This window comes from Semicossyphus pulcher, unplaced genomic scaffold (assembly GCF_022749685.1).
Source record: "Semicossyphus pulcher isolate SPU_LCO1_2020_fin unplaced genomic scaffold, fSemPul1.0.p SCAF_5, whole genome shotgun sequence".
NCBI lineage: Eukaryota > Metazoa > Chordata > Actinopteri > Labriformes > Labridae > Semicossyphus > Semicossyphus pulcher.
In genome coordinates this window covers 22,437,980-22,458,463 of record NW_027211726.1, presented here as the reverse complement: position 1 = coordinate 22,458,463, position 20,484 = coordinate 22,437,980, and the positions used below count along the sequence as shown (strand labels likewise).

The 20,484-nt window shown below is 40.1% G+C and overlaps 1 protein-coding gene across 1 annotated transcript; it reads right to left on the bottom strand.

Moving 5' to 3' along the window:
• Window positions 1-5,657: 5,657 nt before the first annotated feature.
• On the bottom strand, window positions 5,658-20,058 carry sh3bp5a (SH3-domain binding protein 5a (BTK-associated)). The gene is made up of 9 exons (XM_069681424.1): window positions 19,763-20,058; window positions 19,234-19,296; window positions 16,440-16,568; window positions 11,335-11,499; window positions 11,120-11,250; window positions 10,815-10,857; window positions 9,714-9,930; window positions 9,229-9,609; window positions 5,658-7,441 (listed from the first exon to the last, which is right to left on the bottom strand). The coding sequence occupies exons 1-9, from the start codon at window positions 19,844-19,846 to the stop codon at window positions 7,266-7,268; spliced, it is 1,389 nt and encodes a 462-aa protein (XP_069537525.1). The 5' UTR covers window positions 19,847-20,058; the 3' UTR covers window positions 5,658-7,265.
• Between the last annotated feature and the right edge of the window lie 426 nt (window positions 20,059-20,484).

Below are 20,484 nucleotides of genomic sequence, written 5' to 3'. Positions count from 1 at the left end.
CACAGTACTGTTCTCAATTTAGCTATCTGTGTGTTAATGATGTGATGCTGTTTTGATTGTAATCCTGACAGATATTTATTCGGAGTCCCACTCTCTTCTCATGAGCCATTTGCCGAATATAGGCTGTTTTACAATAAAATGTATGTTTAATTCAGTATGAGTAGCCTTGGCATCCTTCTGTTTTTCCTCTGGTTATGTAGTTAGGGATGGAGATAATCAAATCAGGATTGCAGTCATTCAATGGCCTATTGAAGTTGAAGTAGGCTGCAATATAAATTGGTGTCATCTGCACCGAACAGGAAAGATACAAGTAACAAATGGTCAAAAGTATAAATGCTTTTGACATCAGTTTTGTCACCAGCCTTATGTCGAGATTGAAACAAGATAGGTGATAGATATGAGATCTGCATTCTACTTTCAGTGGTAGGCCTAACTGGTTAAGAGAAACAGAATCACCAGATCATTTTTAGCATCAATATTAAGAAGAGCTTAACTTGCGATAAATGAAAGGAGGGCGTATTGAAGCTTGTGGAAGTATTACCCTGTAGTTAGACCTGTGGTTGAAGGTTATGATTTAATGCAATCGTTGTGTCATCAAAAAGTTGCCCTGAGGCAGCAAAATTCCCTTCACTGCAGTGCTTTTACATTCTGTTCATGGACTGTGCCCTTTGACCATGTGAGTTAAAAAAGGGCTGTAATTGTTCCAAATGGATTAAACAACTGAGAAAAATGTACTCTGATCATGCGAGGAGCTGCAGAAAGAGTGTTAAGGATCAGACCTATTTTTGTTAAAGTGATCTGCTGTATTTAGGCCTTCAGTATAGCTGTACCTGTTTTACTGTATTTTTGTGTCTTCTGGAGCCGTCATTATACCTGCCCAGGGACTGCAGTTAAAAATAAGTGAAACATCTAATCTTGCACATTTACAGAAATATCTATTAATGTACATTTTCCCTGTAACTTTAAACTGTGAAAATAAATAATGTAAAAAATAGTACAGCACTGCTGGGATTCACAATTTGTCTGATCACAAGCCAATGGGAGCCAAAGCTTGATCAATTATGTCTTGTAGTATGGCAGGTTACTTTCTTTATGCTTACATCTCTAATGCAGGTTATAGGTTATAGTCAAATGCACCATCAAAGTAGATTTATCAGATTTATCACAGAGAATAGTATTTATTAGGCTGGATTTTGATATATCGTATGGGTTTGGTTGTGTGTGTACATATATGAATAGTGAAATTGTAACATTACCAACCACTTTACATTTATTTGATACAGATGATAACCTTTCAAGATTGAGATGTGTTAAGAAGCTTAGAAAAGGTGACAAGGTGTCTGTATGAGGCATTTTATCATTCTGTTATAAAAGTCTTATGTTTAGATACATCAAGCCCAAGCCTTACCTTGACTAAAAGGAATAAAGTTGTAACAAGTTTGGAGCAGCCAAAGAGAGCTAGATATATTTGGAACAGCAGGATAATGCATGGATGTGAGACAAGGGTTACTGGAGTGAAATATCTTGAATTGCAAAAGGATTGTATATTTGATTTGTCAGTGAGGTCCATTGATGTTAAATGTAAAATGCTTATACTCCTAAGTTGAAGGCTTAAACTCATTGGTTAACAATAGCAATGTCTGAAAGTGGTGTTCATCACGATCAGGGACACACATGCATGTGATTTTAAACAGACAGAATACAGTGAATTATGTTGACTGACAGGGTGCATGAGCTCAGTTGATTTGGGTGGAGACTCTCTTTCAGCAGATACAAAAAGCTCCAATAATGGAGCAATCATAGATAAAGCCAAAGTTTTGGGCTCTACATTTTAGCCTGAAGCTACTTATGAAGACTGAGTGGGGCCAGGTCAAAAAACGTTTCCCCACCAATTTTAAAATTGAAAGAGTTCTATAAAACAACCCTCCTAAAAAGGGATGTTCTGTAAGCAAGCCAGGGAAACACAAACTATGTAGAGGACCTCAGCATGTGGGTGGCAGATGGGTGGGAGCTTTAACATTAGGTCTCTTCCAATTGATTCACAGACTTATGAAATGGTACTGAATAAACAATTTTGTTGCAGTCCTATAACTAAGGTTCCTGGTCATGGATCTACCCTGGCTGTAGTGTATGAGAGTTTGTATGCAATGCAATGGACACAACATGAAGGTAGACGCTAATTGGCTTGTGTAGAGCTTACAGAGTGTCTGGAAACTGCCTCTGGATGGAGAGCGCTCCGCTGTGATAGCCCACAGTCTTTGTTGTCCAGGATGTCAAATCCATTGTTTGCAGATTGGATGAAGCAACCGGTGGAGGAAAGACAAATCAGCCAGCTGCACCAATATGCATTGCTAGAGATAGAGAAGTCAATTCTTACAGAACCTGAAATTTATTACCAAGCTTGAGAGCTCCCTCCTTAAGATATAGTCATAAGATATGTCATATACAACTATGACAATTTAGCTAAGTTGTCATTGTTAGTTAAGTAAGACCATGAAAGATTAGTTCCAACAGGTTCAGGGAAATAGTCTGAAGTCCCTGAGGAGGAAACTGGAGTGCATACAAAACCTAAACTTGGCACTAGATGTCAGTGTCTTACACAGTTTTGTCATAGCACTGTGACTCACTGTTTCAAACCTGCTCTGTTAGGCCTGAGTTCGAATCACGGGATGCAACCAACTAAGAGGCGGCATGTTTTCAGAAACATGTACAGACAGGCAGAGGAGACAAGGGACAGGAAGAAAAGTTACAGAGTAGAATTAACTATCATGTACGTCAGGTAAGAGTCTCAGGGTATTAAATGAAAGTGAAAGTCAGCAGGAAAGTCACTTTGTGTAAAATGCTTTATCTTATCTATTTTTTATATTATCCAATAATACTGTATTAATAACAGCCTGACAGATATTGGAACATGACACTGATAGTATTTACATAATAAGTATGTATTGCTATTTAATGTCACTAACAGCATCGGTCATATTGACTGATAAGATAAATCAGCAAATAGTTAATATCAGTTTATATCCAAGGCTATAATTTCAAGAACAGTAACATGTAAATGTATTACACACATTTAAATGTATTTAACACAAGCTTGCAGTGAAAAAAATATTCCTCTCCAACCTCTGAAACTGCATCCCTCCTGCCTTATAATTTTTAACTTGTTAAGCAGTTGGGGAAACATTGGGACTAAACATTCACAGGCTTTTACCCCACCTCTCACCCACTCCCACATAGGATGTTGTGATTTCAGTGGTTTAGGCTTCTAGTTCCCATAACTATGCTACAATAGTTCTTATTCAGCAAAACTGTTTCAGCAAAAAATGGTTTTGACACATCACTATAAATCTGTAGAGCTGTTGAGTAATATCACTGCTAACAGTGTCTTACTCAGATAAAGTCAATAATGTAATAAGGGGGGAGAAAAGCTTATTTTCAGGGCTATTTCTTTGCTAGGAACAGGAACTTCAGCCAAGAAATAGTCTAGCATTTTACTCTGTTGTTGCCTGTGAAGTATTTTTTGTGCAGATTAAACATACAAGATTTAACATGTTGATGAGTGAGCTCTGAAGTTGCTAGTATGATGACTTTGTTACCCTGCTAGAGTTCCCCCAACACACCGGGCAAATACAAACATAACACTGTGTGATATGAACATAATTGTGTAAATACAGGTTAGAATGTTACTGTGAAAGCACACGTTTAGTATATTTGACTGAATTATTTCCTATCATCTCATATATCATTCAATGTGTACAGCCCTGTTGAGATCTAGAATCAGTTTATTTGAAGTAGTTGGCACAGTTCAGGCAGCTGGTGGTTCATGGGGTTGAGTAAAGATGGAGGAACAGAGGTAGAGTGTAGTTGTTTTGACACACATACCCAGATTGTGTTGAACTGATTTATTCCTTTGCAAACACCCAGACTGCGAATATATGTATGACTTAAATGCATAGAATGTTATATCTCTTTTTGTAAGAGTTTTGATACCACCTTCTCCTGCTTAAAGGTATATTTCTGACAATTTCAAGAAGACTGTGTTGGATGTTGTACTGAATATCATCACGAAGGCAGAGTGCTGCAGATAACCACAGCCGTGATGATATTCAGTACAACATTGCAGCCTTGAGTGTAATATTGCTTTTATACAACATTTACCCAAGTGGCAAATAGTGGTAAAAGTAATCAACAACAGATTAATTTTTGCTCCACTAACCCAAATAGTTCAACAACTTAACTGCAACTGGACTTTTGTTGCCAAGCAACCCAAACATTCTCCTGCACTGCGTCTTCAGATTACCACATCAGCTAATTTGTATGATGTACATTTATCTGTAGGTTTTAATTTATCATCAACCAGTGAAATAAGAGTCTGCTGTGTGATTCAGAGGTACCAGTTTGATTAATGTAGACATACACAGTCTGCTGTAACGCTGATTAACAGTATTCAGATTACCTGGCTGAGGCGGAGTGATACACAGCGTGTAAGTCCCAGTGATGTTGATCACCACTCATGGAATGCCTCTTAAACAAACAGATTACTTGGTCAGAACTAACTGTTGTATGATGACCAATATTAAGATTTACAACCTAATGCTTATAGACTTTGTTGAAGATTGATATAACTAAACTTACCGCCTAGCGACTCCATGTCTCTGCCAAGCAGTTAAATTGCAGTTTACATCCACACATGTCTCAAACAGAATGACAGTGTAACTGTTTCCTGAACGGAGATCGGGGATTTATTTGTACAGTGAAAATATGAAAAAGAATACATTACCTTGAAAACAAAAACAATATTGTTGGCGTTGTTCTCTTGGACGGATGTAATAAAAGTCCCTCCAGGCAGCGCCGAGATTTACTGGGACATGATCTTGACCTTTGACCAACAAATCTAATCAGTTCATCCTTGAATCCAAGTGAACATTTGTGCCAGGTCTGAAGATATTCCCTCATTTGTTTTGGGATATTGTGTTCAAAAGAGTTGGGTGGACATGAGGTAGCAGTGACCTTAACAACCAACATTGAATCAATTTATTCTTTCAGTTCAAGTTTCTGCCAAATTTGAAGAAATTCCCACCAATCCTTCATGAGATGTCATGTTTACAAGAATGTGTTGGGAAAATGGCCAGAAGAGTGTTTTTTCCAAGACATTATGGATGTTACAGTGAAACTGACCTTTGACCTTTTGGGTAAAGAATGCCATTGCTTCATCATCGTATTATTTTAGACCATGGATCTCCAACAGGTAGCTCGCGTAGCCTGGATTTTAGCAGCTCGCCAAGAGGTTCACAGTCTGTACAAAAAATCAGACGGCAATAAATGCACCTTGAAAGCCTCTTCCCACTTCCCACACCAATCAAATACACAGATGTCCATCTCCCTCCAATACAAAATAATAGGATAGGCCTATCAGCTGTCAATAAAAAACGGTGATGCTCCTGGCAAGTTTGTCAACGTCTGAACCTAACCAATGACAGCAATGTTGCAGCAACTTCCATCGACAGGTCTGGTCAGTTATGCTGTAGGCTAGGTGAGCTAAAGTGAGGAGTTTGGTGCCATTAGCAAGCCTGTTTAGTCAGATTTATGATGGACAATGAAGGTGGCCACACCAAGAAAAAGCAGAAAACAGACTATCTCCAACAGGGAGTGGGAAAGCAAGTTTTTATTTACAAATGTGAAGGACAAGTGTATGCACCTGTGGTACAAACGTTTCAGTCAACAAAAGAATCATCATGGGGCTCCACCAGCATTACAGCGATGTAATGGAAGTGGCACTTGGCCACTTTCATTTTTTCAAAGTAGCTCTGAGATGAAAAAAGGTTGGAGACCCCTGTTTTAGACAGTATAGGGAATTATGTTTTAATTATAATATGAATTCCAGAGTTGTGGCCTAAATGTTCTTTGAAAGACCTTGACCTTTAGCCACCAAAATCTTGTTCAGTTCATCGTTGAATCCACATCGATATTTGTTCAAATTTGAAGATCTCCCCTCATTGAATATTGTGGTGTCGAGTATGGGATGGACAATAGTTCACAGTGGCCTTGACCTTTTATAGATATCAAGCAGCATTCACAAGAATGGGATGGACTTATGTACGCAGTTATGTATGTACAGTGGGGCTGGATAAAAATGATTGCTTATGTGTAGCACATGTTTATTGCTTATTTGTGTTACACAACAACAACAGTAACCAAAACACATTGTTTATATACAAGAATACAGGTGTATAAATATAGAATATCTGTCTACAGGGTAGTATTTAAGTTTCTCTAAAACACAAAGACACACATTTAAAAAAGCATTCACTCAATCACCGCAGTCACCACATCAGACGGTGTGCGGAAGTAAAGAATACATTCACTCAATCATTTACATACATAATACAAATGGAAGACCATTTTTGTCTCGAAGGTTCAGTCCCATCTGAAGACAGTCTCTTCTTTAGTTTAGTGCTCAGAGTGCAGCTTACACTCCAGTTTCCTTCTTGACAACTACTTCTCCACAACCACAACCACAGCCTCCACACCCTACATTTCATTCACAGGAAGTTAGGAGTAACAGGAGGAGCTCAATAATCAAGGCAGAATGAGACATTATCCCACATCTGACAGCTTGTTTTGTCCCACTTAGATCCTTATGTGTAGATGCGATCAAAAAAACAGGCTCACTATTCACATTTATACGAAACATCTCTGATTGGTGCCACCAGTAGCAAATTACCACCAAAATGATTTACTTTGACACATCACAATAAAGCTGTAGACTAGTTACACCATTGTTGAAATGATTGACAGCCTCTGTATTATGACAGAGGTAAGACAATTTGCTATTCTGCTGAAGATCAAAATGTCTTTATGGCACAAAATAGTCCTATTTTTTCTTCTTTTTTTCCAGAAACAGAGCAAGTTCAATGTCAGTTCAATTACAAAAAGCAACAAAAAGCAAGGGAGGTAATGGGAAATGTAGTCTTTTGAATGACACCTGCACTATTAATACCAATAAAGACCAATTCTTTTGTTCCTGTGTATATTTGTGCACAATACATCCACACAGGTTCATATTTTTTTGAGGATTATGTACTGATGTTCCAATATACTACGTATAGCACCTTTAATATGACACAATCTGATGTTTAGACAAAATGGGCATAATGTCAGGTTGGAGTGTGCAGCTTGCTCTCTTTATCCTGGCCTGTTTCAAACATTCTGCCAAAGTTCAGTTTGAGGCCTGAAGCTGCACAGGTAAATATGTTAGATACTCATTAGACACTGTTAAGTAGCAGGATGGGAGTGGCGGAGCTGGAGGAGGAGATGTCAGAGTTAGCGTAATGGGGGTCTTGTTCATCCTCAGAGTCCCCTTCTCGTTTTTGTACTACAGTCAATGTTAGCTTTTTCAAACCGGCTTCAAGCGTCGCCTCCGCTCCCTCTGCTCGGTCACCTGCAGTGAACATGCAGAAACACAGAAATGGTGAGCAAATCTGTTAAAGTAAACCAAGGATACACATAATTATCTTTGCTGACTGAAGCTAAACTTTATTCAAGCAAAGCACTTTCCATATAAAATTATCTAGTCAGCAAATGTACTCAGGCAGATAATGGGAAGCCCCTCAAAGAATTGGATGGTTAAAATTCAACACAAATGCAGACTAGCAATTCATGATTTTTGTACAAACACTCTTGGTTTCACTTGACAGCTTTACTGTTTTATTATTAAAAGAATCAGGGGCTTTTCGATCTTCCCAAGTGAAATATCAATAATTGATTTTTGCCTAAGATTGATTTAATTTTAAAAGCCATTAAAAATCCACACAGTGTTGTGTTAGACAAACTCGAACAAAAATCTATAAGTCCAACTTAAAATGTTACCGCTTTGAGCTCTTAAAATGTGTACAATTTGTCTACATTTATGATTCAAGTCTCACAACCTCAGACATTACATATGCATATTACTTAAAACGTTCTTAATAGTTCTTGCTATTAAAGTTCCAACTTTTGAACTTTGATCATTTTCAATTAAGACCCCCCAAAAAAGTTCAGCTGGATCAATTACTTTTTCCAAATATACATGTGTGGAAAACATGCCTTGCTACTTTATTTTCCAGACTGAGATACGAATATAGATATCAAGGTCGTAGAATTGGGTAGGGATGAAACATCCCTACCAATATACAGAAATTGCTGAATTGTCCCTACCAATAATTTTGTCCAATAATAAATATATGATACAATATATGATATACACGTTACGGTTGCACTTTCAACCTGTGAAGGAGTCGTAGTCGTACATATGAGTCTGTCACTGCAAACAAGAGCTGCAGTCTACAGTTCAGTTCATACACTTCAATAAAAAACTTCAATGCTCAAATGACCGCACTGTCCATATGCATGCACTCTCTCTCTCTCTCTTTCTTGATCTCTCCCTGAGGGAGTGCAGTTCATTTGAATATTATACATACTAATATTAATTAACATCGATGCCCGAATGTCTTTGGTTACAGTGAAATTAAAACACATCATCATGAAAGCGTGAATAAAATCAAGGATAAAATTTACTGCTACAAAAAACTTGTATTACTAAGGTGGAGATAAAGACACAGAGATTTTTTACAGTTTATACAGTTTCATTCAATGATGAAACAATAATAATTTGTTTGTGAATTCATAATTCCTTCATAAGGCAGGGAGAGTGCAGATGAAGCAGAGAAATAATTCTGTCCTCACTCTCTGTCAGCTAAACTACCCCGACACTACTAGGAGATATAATGACATGAATCATATTTTAAATAATCCTGGGAAAAATTTAAATTCAGTAATTTAAAAACTACGCCCTTGATAGATATCAATGTTGGTTGCTACAGTACTTCAAATCATTACCTGGTTAGCATAGCTTAGCACAGGCTAGCCACGATCTGTCAGAAGTTCAAAACACCTCTGAAGCCCTATAATTAGAAGCTGTGTAGTTTTATTTGTATAAGAAAAGAAACGAAAAAAAAATCAAAATGACTAATTCATTGGCAGCTAGACAAAGTGACTTCCTGGAGCCTTGTTTACACAGTGAAGTTGACGTCTCTGATACAATAGTCCATATACAGAAACAAAACAAAAACCTGTGTGGATCAGCCTTTCCTTTAATTCCCCCTACAAATACTTAAGATTAAGTAAATGTATAGAATAAAGAACTACATCAGAAATCACCCCCCAAATACACACTGACGAAACACACACCTCTCTCCTGGTCGCAGTCTGGAGAGGAAGCTCCACTGCACTGGCTGCGAGGGCCCAGGAGAGGTGACGCGTGCCCAGAGCCGAATGCTGAGTCTGGGTCCTGAGAGCTACAGGGGTCGACTAACTCCAGGCCCCCGGGACAGGAGGTGGAAAGGATGGAGGAGGAGGGAGGGGAGGAAAGGTAGGAACAGGGGGTGTAGAGTGAGGAGGAGGGGTAAGGGCAGGGCATGTCCAGGGGGGTGGAGACCGAGGTGGAAGGATGAGAGGAAGAAGAGGAAGGTGAAGAGGGCACGGCTCGGGGAGAGGAGGTGGAGTGAGAGTCGGTCTCTTCCTCTGAGCCGCTACTGTGACTGCCCTCTTCATCGATTGATACAGACACCACTGAAACACACATTAAACATGCAGACACACAGATTTACCAACAAACACTTATAATGTGAATGAAGTGGGTGGTCTTTAAATGTGTTTGCTTTATTTATACTCACTTGACAAACCGTCTGACTCCATCTTAAAGTTAGCGATGTCCTCATTGCCCCCGTCTCCCTCCGCACCAACACCCTGCTCCCTGGTCCCCATGGCTAGGGACCGTCGCTGGGCATGGATCTCTTCGGAGATGCTCTCTAGGTTTCGTAGTGCTGAGCGGTACTCTGCTTTAGCAACCACAAGTTTGGCTTGACGCTCATCCACAAGACGTTTCAGTTGCTAGAGAAATCCAGACACAGTTTGTTTATAAAACTGTAAATCAGTTATATAAGTTATGAAATATAAGTAATGTGTTTTTATAAGACAACACAAATCCACAGCCATGCTAGCTCTGTAAGGCTGTACTATGGCTATGCTATAGTATACCACTTATACTGTATATACTATAAGTGTTTTTTTAGCTTAATGATAACCTTAGTAAGCTAACAGACACACAATACAATGCTAGCATGCAGATGCTTATAAGGTATTGGCTAGAGCATGTTAGTTTAACTTGTTAGCATTTGCTGGGTAACACAAAAAGAGCTGATGGTTATGTCATTAGTTTTGCAGGTAAACTTAGTTTTTTATAAACCAAAGTATGATGGTGCTCGATAGAAAGCTAAGAGTTCACTAACGATACCACAATTCCTCTTGAGTTGTACTTGATTAAATGTAAAATATTTCTGGCTGGCTGGCTAAGAACATCTAAAGGAATTTTTGCTACAATTATTGATGATATCTCAGAAAATCTCCGGCTCCCAAAGCGAGCAAAGCCTACATGAACCAGGATACATTGCGTGCCAGCAGCTGCAGCCTCAGCCTCTGCCTTAATCTGCTGCATTTTCTTCTGGCTCAAACAAATACAGCTGAATATACGAGTCAGCCAAAACATTGTGAAATGCATCCTCATCCACAAAATTGTTTGCATTTTTGGACATCGCCAAATTGATTTAATTCCATTTTGTTTTCATTTGTTTTTTCATTTTCATGTTGGAAATGTGACATGTCTACAAATATACAAAATGCTGAGACTTGAAATCCAAGCTGAAATAGCTTGTTGTTTTTTCAAGCCTTTAACTCAAACCAATGACAATTGATTAAAAGCCTGCTAGCATACATACCTCAAGCTGTAGATAATACTTGGCTTTCAGTTCAAAATACGGCCTGCAGGGAGAGAAAAAGAAGAAAAACTAAGAGAGGGAGGGAGAAACTTGTCACTGGAGAAATGGCTGGAGGAATAACACTCCTCTGTGAGCAGTCACATTCCTTGGCTCTTACGAAGGGAGCACACCCCAACATTGCAAAACCCACACATGAAACATCTGGACTGCATCAGATGACATAAATGTAGCCCCTCTTTCTCACACTGACTCACAGCGAGGCCTAAGAAGGGGGAAAAGAAAAGGAAATATTCAAAGGCACAGACCTGGATTTGTTGATCGTGCGCTTTAGCTTCTTCTCCAGCTGCCTCATGTGGCTGATACAGGAGTTGTAGTTTGCTGCTGTTTTTCTGTGCTCCGCTTCACTGCGTGTTCTAGCCTGCTCGGCCTCCATCACCTGAATCAATCAAGAAAGGTTTTCTTAACCTTAGAAAAATTGAATCCTTATGTATTTTTCAGTGGTCTTGCATCATGTGCTTACCCTCTGTGTAGCATGATTGAGCATTTCCTGCCAGGCTGAGTCAAACTGGCGACTATCCTCCTCCAGCAGCCTCTCCTCGGCCAGGGCGATGGTCTCCTTGGCTGCCCGCAAGATCTCCACCGCCCGCTGGAACTCCTGGGTGGCCTTCTGTGCTTCAACCTGGGCCTGTAGTTCAAGAGAAAGGGAGTTTAAATGACCTTAAATGTGGAAGCAAGCTACCTGCAAGAAAATGTTACTTGAACTGTCAGGTGGAAAATATCTCTGCTTTGGAGCTCAGGGGTTCATGACAGAATTTTCAATCTATTTTGATGCCTTGAAAGTGTGAAAAAGCTAAGGCATCATAGCATTGTCACACTTTCAAACCATTTACATTTAAAGTTTCACTATTTTTGGTTCAACCAGCGGGTTGGTCGAGCATTTGCATCTCACATGGCATGGGTGCAACAGTAGTTCTTGTGTTTCAGTGCCGATTTGTAAGCTGCATTTCCTCTGCACGAACCATGGTTGATTCCTCATGACAGCCACAGAGGGACGCAGAGATTTTGCTTGCACACACATACACACACGCACAAAAAGACAACAGTTCCTTGATCTAACAGACAAACAGAAGCTTTGTCAATAAGGAAATGTGACACATTGTCAGTGGGCTCTTCCTTCCCACAGTCACAGTCAATAGGAGGATTATTCCCGTCATGCTGGACATATTTGGACCCACTCTCTCCACTCCAACTGGCGGGACTTAAAGGTCAGTGAAGTGGCTGAAAACCAAGACTGAGCAGTTACAGTAACTCAGATCAGATTTCTTTTAAAAGGATAAGATATAATAACTAAAGACAATCTGGTTAAAATGGGTAATTTGACAATTTCAAATCTAATGGAGACATTTATCATGGGGACATTTTAAACTGAGCTGAACAGACCATCAGAATTTTTATGTTAACAAGAGGGACATTGCATGAAAATGTTCAACTTGACAACATGCGTTTCTTATATAAATGTGTTCCAAGTAAAAGCAAAAGGAGCTCTGGCTTTTATGCATACACATATACATATTTCATACATATATGAAGAGAAAAACAGCATCCTCATCCTCCTTCCCATGTTGGCGTTCATTTTATGAAAGTCAAATGATTTGTAGAAGTTACTTCAACACATCTGTGCAGAATTACTCTCCAAGTCCTCTGGCAGATTATGTTACTTGTGTCGGAGACATCCGAAGTTATGCAAGAACAGGCCGTCCTGCTGATACTTTACCTCTGGTCCTTTAAAATCTTTATAGGGCTAGAGTACATTTTGTTCAGTGCAGCAGTTCAATGTGACACATTTCCCTTTCAACTGAAGGGAAATCAGCTGTTGTAAGTGCTCTGCTGTGTGACCCTTTGACATTTTACAAGCTGACATACCCTTTCAGTCTGTAAGTACGCCCCGTCTGTTTTAACTGTATTGTCTGTCTGAACAGAACCTATACTAGTTTGTTTTTCTACCCCTGAGCATTTTGAATGGATTATTGTAACATTGTTGCAGAAAAATGCCATTTTCAACTATGAAATGAAGCCGTCCATTCATGTTATAACTATAGACCATTTCACAGTTTGAATATGAATTGTCTGCAATCCAAATGTCTTTTTTGTTGTTGAGTCTCCAAAAGTCAATAAAAATGACTGAGATGAAAAAACTTGACCCAAGCTGCAACTTAAGGTAATAATCTCAGAGATTTTCATTTAAATAAATGTCTGTTAAGTCACTATCTATCGCTGAAAGCCTATGGCCAACTGATGAAAGCCTTTGCATTTGCAGTATATAGGATTATTATGGACTGGGTGTCTGTGGCAACATTCGCGAAAAAAAAATCACAAGCATCGCCCAGTTAACAACTTGTTTTCCATCACCCAGCAGTGGTCCGTCTGACAGAGAGGGTAGACGGAGCTAAGCTTTTCTGGTCTCTGCAAGTGTTGCAAGTAAATAGTAATCTACTATGGCTGAACAAACAAGATCGATGATAACAGATATCTTCAAAAATAAGAGAAAATCCAAAGAAAAAGAAACAAATTCGACGCTCAGATGAAGGCAAACAGTCTAAAAAGGAAAGCGACCGTCAGCAAGCAAAATCAAGAGTTAAAACCGTAACAAAGGGAGCCAACCACAGTCTGCGTATCTGGGACATATGCACGCGCAATTGCCTTTTCTCACCAAAAGGTGCCGCCAAATAGAACGAAACAGAGAACTTCGAGATTATAACTTTAAATTGTAAAAAGAGTTAGTAACTTTGTTGCATCCACCTTAATCTGCTAATATGCCTTATCAGAACAGGAGCAAATTGAGTATATATAATAAGTATTTATATACATATGTTCACTACGTGCTATATGTGAGATTTCACGATATGACACAATGTAACTTTCTCATAAGTTTCAGAGTTTGGCATCAATAAAGTTAGACAGTCAGCCAGTCAGTCTGCTGTATTAGCATATGCAAATACTTACGCTTAGTGTTAACTTAGCATACATTCATAAAATATTATCCACATAGGGGCCAGTCAACAAGCTCTCAACACAAGATTTCACATTATAAATACATACTATAGCAAATTATCAAAGTAAATGTGTTAAACAGTTGCCTATTTTTTATCTAAGAAAGACACTGACGCTCTGTTTTGGTCACCACCAAATCCTGGGGAACTCTTTACCCACTTAGCTCTGCTCATGTTCACCAGCTAGGTGCTTAGGTGCTTAGGTGATTAGATACTTGTTGCATCCGTAGAGTTGGGAGACGTCAAGCCAAATCATTGAGTTTCTACATGCTTAAATGCACCAATAGTGAGTGAAACTCTGAGTCTCTGTGGGTTCGTCACTACCAGCGACACCCTAAACATTAACAGCTTTAGTATAAGTGTCTCCCCAAAAGGTCAGTGTAGTTCTCTCAGCTGTTACACAGTTTTTCTCACGACCTTTCCAGACTTTATGATATATTAACCCCTGTAACTCGACCCCCTGCCACTGTTAGCCATGTTTATGATAAAGGGTCAAACAGTGACATGAGCAAGCACAGGTCTGCATCTTCTCTCACTAATTGTAGAATCTCAAAAGCTGGAATCTATTGCGTCAGAGTTGTTGTGATATCTGAGTGTTGCTGTGTTTAGATATGATATCCAGGGTTGTGAAGGGCCCACCGAGAAGGTGTAGAGGTAGAGAAAGGAAGATAACAGTTGTTTTTGCATTTAATCTCTCAGTTTGACTGGCGAAGATGAATCCCTCCGCTTTGTCCCCCGTCATGACCCATTTCCCAGGCTCGGAGACAAGGATAACAGAAGGAGGATGATGGATATTTGATGAGGAGATACCATGTGCGAGGAACCGAGAAAGAACTGACACTCTAACAGTATCCATCAATGTTTTTTTTAAGTTGGAGATTTAAGAAGTCACACAAAAATGCTCGTCTTTCACAGGACTTCCTGGACAGAGCAGCAGCACACTTCCCTTCTCATGCAGGGTTAATGTGTATTCACAGTGTCAGTGTCTGAGCTGACTGAAAACAGGGATTATATTATGAAGCTGTTGCAAAAAAGCATTTCAACAAATGACAAATCTTTAGCCGCTTGGTGACTAACTTGCATTAAAGCGGTAAGAGAGTTTTAGGTCACAAAAGCCTGCTGAGCACTGGTCACAGTGTACACAAGCATTGTTATAAGCTAATTTATATGATGTCATGGAGACCACAATATCTGACTCTCTTTGGCAAACAATACAATCATTTTGGTCTGAAATACAATGACAGGCTGTCACCTCATATATGCATGATGCTTGCTCATATCACCCTACCAAACGCTGGTGTGTCAGACAGTGTCATACTGTCTGACGCCTTTGTCTACATACATTTAACGTTTGGAGGGATGAGTGAAGAGGTAGAGAGGTGACTGAAACAGGAGTGTGGGGATTTGAGAGGGGCACAAGGAGACAGACAGACAGACAGTCAGCCATGCAGAAGAGAATGCTGGGTAAAAAGGACAAAAGATAGGACAGTACAGGCAAATTCCTTCACACCCCCACCCAGTCTGCTGGAATGTAGGGGGGAAAACATGGGGGGCTGGGGGATGAGACTGGTTTAAGGGTGAGGGTAGACGTGATATAGTATGTGTGTGTGTTTGTTCTGGTAGGGTCACTGAGGCTAAGCATTTGAATCCCTTTAAAGTAGGTCATGTATTAAATATTAAATATTCATCCATAAATCATTACTAGGCAATAAGCCAGTTTAACCCGAGGCCTTCATCGGCTTTGCTGTACTGAAACCCCCTGATCATATACACACACACAAACACACAAATGCTCGTGTGCATACACAAAACTAGGGAGGTCTTCTGATCCTTTCATGTGAACGCAAGTCCCATCAAAATTCAAACCTCCAAGTAATCCTCGGCTCTCACGTGTTGCTGTCAGAAGCAGAAGCCACCAGCAGGTACGGTAATTTGTCATATTGCAACAGAGATAAGCAGGGACACACACAAAGACACACACATATACACAATCTATTTCAGCCTGACAGCTCAGCCCTGACACACTAATGTCAGCCTTCTGATAAATGACTCATAAGCTTCTCCCCGATTGGCTGAGAGGAGGGGGGTGCTGGACTCAAAATTTCTGCTGCGATCCAATCAGACCAAAGCGTCAACGAGCTGGCGCAAATAGACGGTAAAGGACATGACCCACTGGAGAGGGAACAGTATAGTTTAGTGTGGAAGTCCCCTTCTTTGTATCTACCCACAGCCATGCAGCAAGCACAGAGTCGTCTGAGATGCAGCAAAGAAAGCAAGTCAGATTATGCAAAAATATGGTAAATTTCAGGGCAACTTTCACAAATTTCTCCTCCCCACGCTGAGTCAATGTGTGTGTGACGTTAGCTTAGCATACAGAACTTAGACTGAGTTTAAAAATAGACATCATGTGACTCTGCTCCCTTTAAGTAGATATAAGCTGAGCTCTTTAAACTTCTCATGGCTAATCCTCAGTGAGCATGCCCTCACAATCACTCTGCAGACCTCAGAGTCACTCCAGCTTACTTCTGTGAGTGCGTGTGTGTGCGTATGTGTGTGTGTGTGTGTGTGTGTGTACCTGTCTTGCTACTTTGCGGGCTTCCCAGTACGGTTTGGAGTCGTCCACAGCTCGTCCGATCTTCTTCGCCTGCTCGTCCAACTTCACTGTTGCTTCCACCAGCACAGCCCGAAACCGCTGGCGGCAGTCCTACACACACACGCACACAAACACACGCACAGATGATGTCAATTAAACATGTCAATAACCTACAGTAAAGCTGAATTGTGAAGGTGGAAAATGTATACATTGCTATGAAAAATAAGGAGATATAAGCGTTTTCAGCCATTTTTAGTTAGCAGCATGTTAATCAGTATTTCTCAGTCTTGGTCAAGACTCAAGAGAATCTAGTATTGACATTCATTTTCCCCAGAAGATTTTTCAGACTTCAGTGACCCCCTGACTGTTCATGTCGGACAGCCATCAAGTTAAAGCGTTGATTTTTCCTCTACTGAGTGAATAACATTTCCATTAGCGTTAGTTTAACTTTGTGTTGAGTGCTAAGTAGCATATGTTAGCTTCAAAGATGCCACACTTCCTGTAAAACATTACCATGTTAGCAATGTCATTCTGAGCATGGTAGCACGCTGATGTTAGCATACAGCTCAAAGCCCAGTTCTATCGAAGTACAGTATAACCAAATTGTAGACATCAATCCAGAAACTTCAATTCATTTAAAGGTAAAACTCTTTAAAATGTTAAAAAATTAATGACTGTGTTGACTGGCGCTGGTTTAGCTCAGCGGCTAAATCGTTGACCCATGTACTGGGGGCCATAGTCCTCAATGCCGCTGGCCCCTTGCCACTTGTCATACCCCATTCTCTCTTCCCCATTTCCAATAATATCCACTGTCCTTAAGGTATAAAAGGCCAAAACAAAATCATTGACTAAAATCTAGTAATTTATTCAACAGAACTCTGTGTTGTGCTTTTAATGTGTTAAACATTAGTCACAAGTTGGCTCGCCTTGTGGCTCCTGCTGTCCTGCTGACCGGATTCAAGTTGGCCTTGTGCCTCGAATGTGACTCTTCTAATTCAAGTCATCACTCAACAATTACTCCAAATACAAGCAAATGCACACACAGCAGCTGTATATCAGCTATTTTTTATCTTTTCTGCAGGATTGGTTAGTTGCCAAGAGAGTTGTTGTGAAAATCCCGCTGGTTTATTTTCTGTGTGTGCAATTATTAGCCTAATTAGCCTTTTTAGCCTTCTTTTTCACAAGTGAAGTCTGTCGTCATTTTATCTATATCAAGGTAACTGAGGTACGCCATTAGTTTTTTATTGTGCGTATTGTGTGTATTGTGTATTGTGTGTGTGAATGAGTTTGACAGGCAGCAGCACCTGCATCCTCTTCCTAAAACTGACACAGGAATACAAGACCGTGTAAAAGAAGGAAAACGGAGAGGGCGCTACAGGAACCATACTTCCTCTGACATCATTATGTTTCTTGACTTCCTGTTCCTGTCAAAAGATAGTGACACAGCATGCAGGCTGACACAAACTGTATACAACCGATGCAGCCTTTACTACAGGCACAAACTGTTGATCTATCTGTGCCCACCATACAGAGTCATACATCAGCCAGGACACATGAGAGGTTTATGTTGCTTTTTTTTGTTGACAGAGTAGGCCTCTTGGCTACGTTGGATTAAACCTCATTGCCTGAGCTTTTCCTGAATCCTCTGAATCTTCCCCACATCGTCCTTAATCAAGTCCAGGCTCTGCAGGAAAACAGCCTGTGGCCTGCCAGGGGCACTTCACATTCTTCAGCCCCCTTACTTTGATTCTGCCTCAGTATGCATCGCCTTCTTCATCTTCTTCTTCTTCTTTTTAGTTATATCTGTGTATTTTTATATCTTGACACAACTGTTGCTTAAAATAGCTGCCAAGGCACTGGAAAACATATATTTTCCAAAAAACAACAAACAGCGGCTTATTTCCTCATAACAGACAAAAACATATAACCAGGATCTCTAAGAATCCAGTATTTAGCATGAAAACCTGAATTAAGCAATACCCAACATTGTGACATGCATTCTGTGTCTGCTTTTCTGTCTGTAGTTAAAAATATTCCAGCTCTGGTTTGTGGTGTTGGGACGTGAGCGAAGGTCCAAAGAGAAACAGAGGAGGCCTACTTACAGGAAAAGAAAAACGGTCGCCTGCCTCTGGAATGTTTTTACTTTTTGCTGAACAGTAACTCTTCTGGTACATATTAAATCCAAGCCAGTACCGTAAAAAAAAACCTACCCTCCATGTTTTTGTTGTTCCTCGCTGCATTTACAGCCTTTTTCCTCTTTTAAATTGTTTGGTGTGTTAAGGAAGGCTGAGGAAGTTGCAGAGGAAAGGAGGAGAGCACTTGGGATTTAGATACCGCTAAATGTGGCAATCAAATATTATATTTAATTTGCAGATTAGAGTTGGGCCACTTGTAGCAAGTTTTATATAACCTTAATAAGCAGGAGTTTCAGCTGCTGCCTCAGTTTTTCCACATTTTCCCTCAGAAGCAGCTCACACATTTAGAAAATTTCCATCTTTGCAAAACATTCCATGTAAGCTGTTTTGTTGCAATGGCCTCGTTGCTAGGCAAGTTCCTAAAACCCACAAAACTATCGGACACAAGATTGATTTTCTCACAGCACTGGCAGGATTTGCCACTCCTTAAGAGTAGCAGGTCAGATTTGTGTTTGAATGTAAGACTTAATGTCTCCACGAGATGTGTGTTCTTACAGCTCGGTGGCTGGAAGTGTTTACCCCAGCAGGGAGAGGCTCTAATGACGATAACAGTGTTGGTGGTTGGTGTGTTTTTGTCTTACCTCCAGCTCACTCTCCCAGCGGTTAATGTCATCTGTAGACTGGTTTAACTTCTCCAGCTCTCCCTGTTTACACAAAACATGGCATGCATGGAAAGGAACAGAGAGAGAGAGAGAAAAGGGGACAGAGGGGGGTTAAAACAGATTTTGTATCTGGAGGCAAACTGAGCGACTTCTGTTAACCAAATTACTGCGCATGCAGTGTGTGTGTGTGTGCACTGAGAAAGCTTTCAAGGGACTGAAACTCTTAAATCTATTTAAGAACACCATGGAACATTAATTTGCATGTCAAACAAAGTGTCCACATTCAGTTAATTATTGGAACTGGAACTGCAATTGCTATAATGTAATAGTAACAAAATAAAGTTGTATTATTTCACATTTTACAGACTTTTACTGGCTGTATATAGTCCACTAAATGTGAGGTTAACATTGTTTTATAACCCACAGTTCATTTTCTGGTTTTCCCATTTTATCTCAATGTCACTTTCACTGGTGACCACAAGTGGATCTATTAAAAAAAAAATCTCACCTGGATTCTCGGATCCACCTCCTCTTCCTCCTCAGCACACCGCGAATCTTCCTCACAGTTGTGCACATTTTGTAAAGGATCCATTTTCACGTTTTTGGGGATTTTTTTGGCAAAATAAAATGAGGGTCTTCACTGGCAACAAAGCGTGACCCCGGGGTGCTGGACAGCAGAGGTGTCCAGCAGTAATCCGCCCTCACTAACCTTTACACTGAGCACGTTGCATTGTTCAGGTTTTAAAAGGGTTTAAAGGAGCAGAAGAGGCGCTGTCTGCAGAGGGGCGCGTCTGGACACTCAGAGGTCCGACACGCACTGTAGAGGGACGTAACCCCGGGATCGAGGACGAACTGTATAAAGAAAGTATTAAGTTAACTATACTAATCAATAGGCCTACTTCCTGTTCAGACTTTCAAAATAAAAGTAATTTTAGGCAGGCTATGACATAGCATAAGTGTAGCATAGGCCTACATTTTTTCTTCCGTTTAACTTCTATTGAATTAAGCTGATTTTAACTGATCCTCAGGTTTTAAAACCTTAATTTATTTAGGCCAGTATTGCCAAGACACGACTCCCTTCTGCAAGGTATCCCTTGTCACACTCACAGATACACAGATTCACAAGAAGCTGTTCAGTCTGATGTCTATGGTGTGCATTGCTCAAAGGCACTTTAGTGATGGTAATGAATGAGTTTGACTACTGCTCTCGCTCTCTCCTAAATAGCGGTA